Source organism: Mus caroli, chromosome 17 (genome assembly GCF_900094665.2).
Source record: "Mus caroli chromosome 17, CAROLI_EIJ_v1.1, whole genome shotgun sequence".
Lineage (NCBI taxonomy): Eukaryota > Metazoa > Chordata > Mammalia > Rodentia > Muridae > Mus > Mus caroli.
Window position 1 is genome coordinate 79,023,222 of NC_034586.1, and position 10,961 is coordinate 79,034,182.

General features: G+C 43.0%; 1 protein-coding gene across 11 annotated transcripts in view; it reads left to right on the plus strand.

The window, feature by feature from the left end:
• Window positions 1-10,961, plus strand: part of Eml4 (EMAP like 4) — a 125,483-nt gene that overhangs the window by 94,868 nt on the left and 19,654 nt on the right. For all 11 annotated transcript variants that reach the window (XM_029470875.1, XM_021150126.1, XM_029470874.1 and 8 more), the window contains 6 exons: window positions 101-236; window positions 3,344-3,495; window positions 5,065-5,190; window positions 5,276-5,407; window positions 6,010-6,077; window positions 10,560-10,648. In XM_029470875.1, the coding sequence (XP_029326735.1) occupies window positions 101-236; window positions 3,344-3,495; window positions 5,065-5,190; window positions 5,276-5,407; window positions 6,010-6,077; window positions 10,560-10,648 (703 nt within the window). The remainder of the gene's footprint in view (window positions 1-100; window positions 237-3,343; window positions 3,496-5,064; window positions 5,191-5,275; window positions 5,408-6,009; window positions 6,078-10,559; window positions 10,649-10,961) is intronic.

A 10,961-nucleotide genomic window follows, 5' to 3' on the forward strand; every position in this document is an offset into this window, starting at 1 on the left:
TGGGTGGGTGTGTGTAGGGGTGTGGGTGGGTGTGTTATTGTAGGGTAAGTATAAAATCACCATGCCAAAGAGAAAACTAAAAATTCTCATTTTATTGTAGAAATATGAAAAACCAAAATTCATTCAGTGTTTGGCATTCTTGGGGAATGGAGATGTTCTCACTGGAGACTCGGGTGGAGTCATGCTGATCTGGAGCAAAACGATGGTAGAGCCCCCGCCCGGGAAAGGACCTAAAGGTATCCTCTCCTTCAGCGCTGCATCCCTTACCAACCAGTAGAGCGCTCCAGAAAGAGCCTTTCTAAGGAAATTATTCATTGTGCATATATAATCTACATGTATTCATATAGAACTCTTCCCTCCAGAAGTTGAATATGAGAGGGAGAACACATGCATACTAATTTAAACTATATAAAGTTTCACTCTCCTGAGCTGGTCCTCAGGTGTCTGAGCAGATCTCATGGTCATGCTGTTAGAAAAGACAAACGGAGAGAATGAGCGAACCATAGCTCTGTCCCGCCTTTCCTTTCCTACCTGCAGCCCCCTCTTCCCAACCCTGCTGGGAGGTCTTGGCCACACATTAGCAAGGCACAAACCAGGCACACAGGAAGAAGACATTTTAAAAATGCTTATCACTCCTAAATCTTTGTCAGGCTCCTTTTCTAGAACTCAGAAGTCCAGCCTTTTGGCCTGCTCGCTCAGCATGTCACCTGCATGGGCCCTTCACCTAGGTGGTAAGAGCCTGACCTGGTGCTAGCGTCTGCCTGCATCTGTGTCTGTGTTTGAGTGGACAGAGCCTTCCAGCTGTCCTCCCTGGGCAGGCGAGATAACCTGCTGATCATGGAGACTCTCTGGGCGATGAGAGGAATGGAAGAGCTTGCCATTAGACTTGGGTAGGCTTGGCCACACAGTTAAACCTCAGCATAAAATCTTTAAACTCAAAAACAGTAATTTTTCTCAGCAAGTATTTCAAATGTTTAACCTAAGCTAGACTGACAGAATTATAGATTCATAAGAGAAAGATTTTTCAACTGTAATGTTTTATTTATAGTCTGTAAAAGAAACTTGGAATATGCTTAAATGTGAAACACAGCATTTTTTTTTTAACTTAGTTACTATCTGCGCTTTGTGTCAGCATCCCAGCTTGAAAGGCAATGAGTGGAACCGAGCCACTCACTTGGTGGAGGTTTTATCCTGATGACACAGTTCTTTAAGTTTGCTTTCTGTTTTCTAACATCTGTCATTCTGGGAAGGTCATACATGTGTGACAAGGTTTTCTGACATGTTTAAAAACAGGGCGGCTGAATTAAGAACAGAAAACTTTGATTTTCCTTTTTGCATTCTTCACAGGGAGCCATGGTGTTCACACCTGATATTTAATGGGTGTTTGTGTTAGACAGGGTCTGACTGACGGACCTAACTGACTGACCTGGAACGCATAGAGATCCACAGTCTGTGCCGCCCACGTGCAGGGAGTAAAAGTGTGTGCCACCATGCCTAGCTGTTTTTGCAATTTCTTTCCTTTTGGGGGTGGGGGTTAATTGGGGGCATGGCATGTTTCAAGACAAGATTTCTCTGTGTAGCCCTGGCTGTCTTGAAACTAGCTCTGTAGATCAGGCTGATCTTGAGCTCAGAGATCTGCCTGCCTCTGCCTCCCCAGTGCTGGGACTTAAAGCACACACCACCACGTCTGACTAGTTTTGTAATTTCAAAACTACTTACTACTTGGACCACGTACAAGAAGGGAGAGCTACGATACGCCTGCTCACCCTTTTCACTCTCTTCCTTCCTCTGTCCTTGACTTAAGGGACTCCGCAGTGCTCAGAAAATTCACATTTTTTTAGATGTCCTTTCTCTCCTGGGCACCTGGGTGCAGTCAGAGCAAAGATGGATAAATTGTATAGACAGACATCCAGTGATCATGTTGTGTGGCTCAAGAGGTGGATGTGTTTAGGTGGAGGCAGTAGATCGGAGCAGTAGGTCCATTGCACCTTTCTACCAGGGATGCACCTACTGCCCAAGAGCAGCTCTCAAGGTCAGCTACACTGAAGACATTTTGATGATGCCAAACCCTTGTTAATTTCAGCTAATCTTGCAAACTTGATGACAGCTCTAATAGAAAAGTAGGTTAATAATCTCAGTAAGAGCCTTGTGGATACATCATTCACATGACATAAAGTGTGCTCTGCTCCTTTAAGAGTGCAGTCAGTAATGCTTACTAGATCCACTTTATGCTCTTTGTCGGGGTCTACTAGGAAGGAACCATGCACCAATTAGCTTCCCCCATCTCTCAAAATAAAGTAAAATGTGTGGCTTTAGATAACTAGTTTTTTATTTGGCTTTTTGTTTTCTAACATTTTTCGCTATATAGGCCAGGCTGGTCTAGAACTTACTGTGTAGCCCAAACTGCCTCCTAGGATTATAGGTGTGCTCTACCATGACTAACGATGACTGACAGTTTAACTTGGCAAGTTCCTAAGGTCCATCCCGCGAGGCTTGTTGTCCCTTACCTCCCCTTGACCTAGTGTTCAGTCATCTAGGCACAGCCCTGTTCTACTTACCGTCATCAGTTGCTATACAATTTTTAAAAATGAATGGTTTTTAAATCTTGTTTTTTTCTTCCCGTTTTTCCACAAGAGCTAACGCTATTTTGTTGACTTTCGCCATGTTTAAACAAGGCTCTGGCTTCCATTGTGAACCTGGTAACTAATTCTGTAAGGCATTATCTCCCACAGGCTGACTGTCCACTTGTCTCATTAGCCTCCCTTGACTGCTAGAGCCCTGCCCTGAGTAAGCGACATGGACTTGGTTTGGATGATGTCATTTCTTTTGTTTCTCAGCAGACTAGAAAGAAGAATTCAATGTTTATTAGTGATTGCCATGCACTGAGCTTACAGAGGCTTTTGCAAAGCTCCAGGGACACTGAGGTGGGAGGGAGCCTGGGATCCTGGCTATAGCTTTACCGATACCTGGGATCCTTGCTTTGCAAACTCGTCACACTACTGTAAAACTGCACAAAGCCATCACGGGAGGTGACGCTGACGTTGATGCCGAGCTGCACTTTATTTCCCCTGTGGTCTGCACAGGAAGCACTGTTGCAGCAGCTAACAGGGCTTTTAAGGAAAATACATGTACAGTGCGTGAATCCTGATGTGAATGTAAAGGACTACGTTCAGTCTGAAGGCTCGTGCCTGCCGTGTCTGGGACCAGGTTCTTGACTAGGGAAATGTGAACTGTCTGCAAATTCACCCTGTAGCTCTGCTAAAGCTGGTTTCCAGAGAGATACTAAAGTCTAATAAAACATGTTATTTCTCCTGTTTTCATTTTTTTTTTCTTACCATATTAGGTGTGTATCAGATCAACAGACAAATCAAAGCTCATGATGGCAGTGTGTTTACACTTTGTCAGATGAGAAATGGGATGCTATTAACTGGAGGCGGAAAAGACAGAAAAATAATTTTGTGGGATCATGATCTGAACCTTGAAAGAGAAATAGAGGTAAGGCTGGGAATGGGATCTTAAAGCAAAACTCTACTCACTGCTGGGCGTGGCAGCACACCCCTGTAATCCCAGCACTGGGGAAGCAGAGGCAGGCGGATTTCTGAGTTTGAGGCCAGCCAGGGCTACACAGAGAAACCCTGTCTTGAAAAACAAACAAACAAACAAAACAAACAAAAAACTCTACTCATGCATTTTGTCCCATTTTGAGATAGCTTTTCTGGTTCCTTCTGTTCATTCCCTCCCCATAGGAAAGTGTTTGTTACAGCACAGAGGACTCTCTAAACAGAATAATGTGGAGTTTGAGGGCTTTATTATGCAGTGCAAGAAATTAAACTCAGGGTCTGTCACAGGCTAGGCAGATCCGGATAAGCAGAGGCATTTTAAAACCAACCCTTCCTGAGGAAGAAACGTGCCATCTCAGAGTCATTCTGTGGGCTCTGTTATCAGTGTGAAGGACACTGAGCATATGTCGCATAGTGTGTGAATGAAATGGTCTCACAAGGAGACCTGAGAATGGCCATTATAATACTTTACAACCCAGTCATCCCTCGTATCTGTAAGGGAGTAGTCTCTAGTATCTGCGTAGATGCTAGAATCTGTAGGTACTGAAGTCCCTGTCATCAAGTATATCTTTGGACTTAAACTTTAAATTGTCTTTGTATTGCTTACCATACCTGATACAGTGCGACTGCTATGGAAGTGTTTTACTGAACTGTATAAGAACTAATCAATGGTGGGCAGGGGTAGGGTGGATACATACTCGGTACATACATACATACTCAGTATACACATACATATATACATACATACTCAGTACACACATACATTCTCAGTACATACATACATACGTACATACTCGGTACACACATACATATATACATACATACTCAGTACACACATTCTCAGTACATACATACATGCATACTCAGTACGCACATACATGCTCAGTATATACAGAAGGTTTTTCACCTCAGTATTTTCAGTCCATGGATGATTTAGCACTTGAATACAAAACAGAGTCTACAGGTTAAAGGGTCAGCTGTGTTTTGATTTACTGTAATTTTCATCTTTTGGTCCCTGAATAAGGGATGAATGTGTTATCCCCATGTCATAGGTAAATGAATGGTCTTAAGCTAAGTAACTTGCCCAGAAGAACATGAAACAAATCCCAGACCATATTCTTTATGAGCTGGGATAGAACTTCCTTCCTCCCCCACATTTCTATAACCCTCAGTATCATACAGAATATAAATGTAAATTTTACTGAAGTGGGCTGCAAGTTAGATCACTGACAAGCTTGAATAGCATGTGGGAGACCCTGTTCTACAAAGATAATTATGATAAATGTGGCAAAGAATGTTGATAATAATACATTGTAACTTCTGTGTAATAAAGTGTAATTGAACATTAAATTACAATCTGATGAGACCACCACATAGTTTCAGGTTTAGAATCTGTCTTTATTACCCTCTAACTGCAGACAGCTGTGAGCATAGATAGCACTGTTGAGGTAGTAATTATTGCATGTCACTGTTTGTGGTAACTTCACCCCTTCGTTTGTTCCAGGTTCCTGATCAGTATGGCACCATTAGAGCAGTTGCAGAGGGAAGGGCAGAACAGTTCTTAGTAGGCACATCACGAAACTTTATTTTACGGGGAACGTTTAATGATGGCTTCCAAATAGAAGTCCAGGTAAGCTGTGGGATGCCCACGTTTTCTACATTATTTCTCGACAATATGCTTTGGTTCTTACAAGGAGGGTTTTTTTCGTTTTCAGGGTCATACAGATGAACTCTGGGGCCTTGCAACACATCCCTTCAAAGATTTGCTCTTGACGTGTGCTCAGGACAGGCAGGTGTGCATGTGGAACTCAGTGGAGCACAGGCTGGAGTGGACCAGGCTTGTGGACGTGAGTGCAAAGATTCCCCGTGCAGACTCCTCCCACTGGCGCTCGATGAAGCATTCATGTAAACGTGTGCTTGCAGTTTGGTAAAAGGGTCGAGAGTAAGACATTTGTCTGGTCTCCTTCCAATGTGGTAGTCGGATGCTTTCCTTGCAGTTTCAGTAGTAAACTTACAAAGATTTTGTATATTTGTGGAACATTAATTGTGAAATACTTGGGCCTCTGTGGTTTTACAGTTGGAGTTAGCAAATGCTGTAGCAGAGTGTACTGCCTTCCTTGTGGGTCACCTTGTATTTCTCACTACTGTATACACATCCTGCCTTTTCTACCCCGAAAGAAGTGTTCTTTGTGAAGTTCTTACCAGATCTGCTGTTACCTGTACTGTTCCACTCCCTGGCCACGAGCCCGTCACTTGTTTACCCTCACTAGTCAGTCAGTCCCTTTGCCACTTCTGTCCATGTAGCATTTCTCATTGGTTTACAGTAAAGCTGACTAGAACTTCTTGTTTATTTAAAACAAGTTATTTTGAAAGTTTTTTTTTTTAAACAGTTCCCTTAAACCTAGGAGCCTTTATCCTATGCCCAAATGCCTGTCCTTTTCTCCTCTAGGAACCAGGACACTGTGCAGACTTTCATCCAAGCGGTACAGTGGTAGCCATTGGAACGCACTCAGGCAGGTAGGCAGATCTGAAATGGTGGGCTGCTTGCATCATTGGGAAAAATCATGTCATATAACACATTTAACTACTCTAGTGTGTACTTGGTCAGTCACTGTTTTCCTGAGCTCTAAATGAAGCATAAAGCTAGAGGGATTTGAATATCATGAAGGCATACTGTTTGAATAAAGGTGTCAGATAGATACACAGAGCCCTATTTTGTGTTCTTGTTTTAATTGTTCTGATGGATTAGCTAGGAGAATGCTCAGCAAGCAAGGTGCTTGCCACCAACCCTGACAGTTCAGTTCCTAGAATCAGAAGAACCAACTCCTAAAAGTTGTTCTTGGACCTCCACATGCAGCCATGACACCTGCACCCACACCCACACACAAAGAAAATAAATGTTAAAAAAAAAAAAACTAAAAAGATGTGGTTGAAAACCACTGAAACTACTTTCTAACATCTGTGTGACTGTGAGGTCCTCCATCTTAGCTATGTACTCCAAAGGTAAGGTAGTTACTACCTCAGTAGTCACCATAGCAGTGCTCGCAGTCAGTCCGTGCTCACTGGTGTGGAGTCTCCTGTTGGCAGATACGGCTGTCACTGCTGGATTAGATAGAGCTCTGCCAAGCTCCACACCTGCTTCCACACCTCGGATTCGTGGATATTCCATTTGTTTTATTTTCCCTTTGGTCTGTAAATACCTAACTTCACTGTATGAAATTGAAAAGCTACTACTTTAGCCATTCAGATTACTCATTTCACTTTTTAAGTCACATTTAGGGCTAGGAACTAGTTTTCTGTAAAACATGTCCAAATGGTACAGGAACAGAGAAATGGACTGGTAATATCTTGTGCCATGTGTCCGTGTCCATGTATAGATTCTGCATCGTGTTGCCAAGTAGTGAGTACATTGATGATTGCCACAGCGTCCAGCATGCATTAGTGTGGTGCTAAGGAAACATAGCAGAGCACTTCTCCTGGAGGAGTTTGACTAACAGTGGGCCTGAGGTTGAGTCCTCTGCTTTTCTCCCTGGTGTCTTCTGTAGCTTTTGGGCCTGTCCTAACTACCTAGCATTGGCAGTAGGAATCAAACTTGGGTCTTCTAGAAAATTCGCATACACTCTTCACTGTGTAACTGTCCCTCTAGCCCCAACATTCCTGTTTTTGTATCTAGAGGTTCATTTAAAAAAGCAAAAACCATAAACACAAAAACCAAAAGACACTGTTATGGATGCATAGCTTTCTAAAGGAAGAGATGCATTTATATAGGGACTTCAGGTTAATTCTACCTTTAAAATGTGTGTGTGGTCACTAAAGAAACTAAAAGTCATATAACAGGCATGATGGCACATGGCTGTGATCCTAGCGTTTGTGGGGTGGAGGTAGGAGGATCAGGACTTTAAGGTCAGCTCTGGTTTTATAATAGCAAGTTCAAAGCTATGTGATCACCCTCACCCCAACCACCTCCACACACAAAAGTCGTCATCATAAAGGATGCTGGGTATTTTATTTGGTACTAGGCTCACAAGTCAGCTTAATCTATAACAGAAGAGTTCCCATCCCTGGTGGCTATTACATCAGAAGTCCATTAGAGCCTCATAGTAATGACACATTACTCCCAAATAGAAAATTTGCTCTACTGTATACACTCCAGAGTGAGATGTTGTAAATACAATGCGAAAAGACAAGTTTTGCAGAGATTTTCCTTGTCTAGAACTTTCAGTAAGAACTGAGATCGTAGCCACAGTGGCAACTTCTGAAAGAATACCCGCCGTGAAGCGACAAGGGTGAGAGCTCCCAGTGTTGCTGCACATCCGTAGGAAAACCATACACTTTAACAAGCTCATTGGCTTCCTGTTAAAAATCATTTGTCAGGCTGGGGAAAAAGGACTCAGAGGGTAATGCTCTTGATGTGAAAGGCCATGACTGGAGTTAGGCATGGCATCCAGCCTATAGCCCAGCACTCAGAGTGGAAACAAGCTAGCTAGCAAGGATAGCCGAGTCTGCAAGTTCCTGGGTCTAATGAGAGAGGGGGAGGGGGAGGGGGAGGGAGAGGGAGGGAGGGAGAGAGAGGGGAAGGGGGGGAGAGAGGGGGTGAGAGAGAGAGGGGGAGGGAGAGGGAGAGACTGACTCTGCCTCAGCTTATGGCTTCCACACACTGACAAACTGGAAAAATTAAATAAAAAATAAAAATGCTGCTGAGGACCAGCCTCAGTTGTTTCAAGTTCTTAAGAATGGGAGGATTGGATCAGCACAAAATCAGAGTCTCAGGTAACTACACACCTACAAGCTGACCCATTGCTGGTCAGAAGCTGTGCTCACAGACATCTTTCAGCTCGCTCGCACGCGTGCTCTCTCTCTCTCTCTCTCTCTCTCTCTCCTTAGAAAGTTGATAAATAGGTCAGGGTAATGTTAATATTTTTAACTTGTCTTAAATTTGCAAAATCTCTTTATTAAGCTCATCCAAATACCTATGTCCACAATGCTTTGCACCCTCTTTTCCATGTGCTATTTTAAGTCCTGCTGCAGCTCCCCGAGAGCTCCCTTACAAGCGGAAATTCTGCCTCTTAGAGCTTGTAGCCTAGTTTCCTTAGGCAGGCGATGCCAGGGGGTGCAAATCAGTGGGTTCCAATCTTTCCAGAAAAGAAGTTCACTGGTCCAATGGCTCCCTCGCAGGGTCCAAAACTGGTCTGCCCAGCCTTTATCTTCTTTATCATACATATATCTTCCAGTTTTCCCCAATAATATCTCTAACTCCAACTGTCTGTTAATAGAGATTTCCCCTGGTAGGGGCTCTCACCTTTGCTCACTAACCCAGTAGACCCAGCTGTTTCTTCCTCCATCTTGTCCCTTGTACTTTCCATGGACATCCCTGTTCTTAGTGACCCAGGCCCACTGTTCCTTTTACTTGGGGTCTTCAATTCTCTTAACTACTAAAACTTCAAGTTTCTCAAAAACATTTCCTGCCTCAAATATTTCCTAGTACAACCTAATCATCATGAGTTGGCTAAAATTTCCCAGAGCCGTCAGCCTCCACATCCAGAGCCCTTTGTCCTGATTAGCCTGGGTTGGCTGCTTGAATGGCCAGGACCAGAGCAGTTTGTTCCTAACAGACATCAGAGCTATTTTCTTCTCTAGTAATGCCCTCAATCCTGTCCCCAGACATTTTTACCAAAGTTTATTTGAGGACAAATATGGTATAGACAAAGGCAAAGCAGACAAGAAGAACAATGCCATCTATATACTAGAAAGTCTCAGATGCAGTATTCAGGTTGACAGTGCTCCCGTGGCCAAAACTGTCATGTAGTCGCATTCACAACCATATCACACCTGACAAATTCTATTCCAAAAATAGAAGAATTAATCTGCTATGCATTTAAAGAAACAGAAAAACACAAGAGTTTGTCTTTCATTCATAAGCAGCTGCTATCTCTAACCAGTGTGGGTTTCCACACATGAGATCATGATCTGGGCTTTGCTGCTTGCTAAGGTTGCTTCCAGAGAGATAAAAGTTGTATGTAGAAAAATAATAATAATATGTTGTATGCGTGTAGCATTCCTAGGACATTGAAGTGTCTTGGAAGCAGCCTTAATAGTAGGGGTTGTCAACTATGAAATTAATAATAATTTGAAATATATAAGAATATAATAAATTTTGATAATCGTATTAAAAACTTGAAGCTTTGGAGCTAGATAGATGGCTCAGCAGTTAACACTGGCTGCTCTTCCTAAATTTAATTCCCAGCAACCACGTGGTGGCTCACAACCATCTGTAATGTGATCTGCTGTCCTCTTCTGGCATGCAGGTATACAGGTATAGAGCACTCGTATACATAAAATAAATAAATCTTTAAAAAACAGACAAACAAAAAACCTTGAAGCCTGATACTCACTGTAGCTCTATAGTCTTGGTTGGGATACCATCTTATTCTCTCTTTGAAAAAGCAGTTCTCGATGCTTTAGTGGTAGCAGAGGATTGGTAACTGACATAAACAATTCTGCAGTCTGTGGGCACTGCAGCTGCACCATCTTGTGTTCAGTGAGCATGGACCATGTGGCTTCAGTGGGCCAGCCTCTCACAAAGTACCAACTTTATTCATGAATGTGTGTCCATCCCCGTTCCTGTCTACCTCCCCACTATGCACCTGTCGTTCCTCCTAAGTCTTCCATCCTCCTCAGAGGCTCCCCTGTGAGCTGTGCTGTGAACACACTAGTGTCAGCTCTAGTGTCATCTTACCTTTCTGTCTCTAAACAATGCTTAGCAGAAGTACAGGTGACAGTCTTTGAATTCCTAAGAAGAAATGAAAAGTAGGCCCATGTCTGTCTAGCAGCATTTTTTGATAAATAAACTCAGCATTAATTAGAAGATGCACTATCATAGTTATAAGGTTAATATTGATGTTTTTAAAATTAAAAATGTAGAAAAAGTCACCTACTGTTTCCTGTAGATGTAAATGTCTGAAGGCGGGTTGTTTAGGTTTTCTCTTCTTTCCTAAACAGGTGGTTTGTTCTGGATGCAGAAACAAGAGATCTGGTGTCAATCCACACGGATGGCAATGAGCAGCTGTCTGTGATGCGCTACTCAGTAGGTGAGCAGGCTTCCCCGTGTCACATGCACTGCCCCATCTGAAATCATGTGTGTGCTTGATGAAGTCCTCTGTGTTCAAGAGTTTCAAGTGTGGAGTGTCCCCTGAGGGACACTCAGGTTCAGTTCCACGGCTGCAGCTACGAAATCTGCAAGACTGGAGCTGCATGGAGCCAGTGTAAATTTAGAATGAACCGTGGCAGTTGCAGTTAAAAACAGTAAAGAGCAATCAAATCACACTGCACACAGGAGGAGCCATATATATTAAACACTGCACACAGGAGGAGCCATATATATTAAACACTGCACACAGGAGG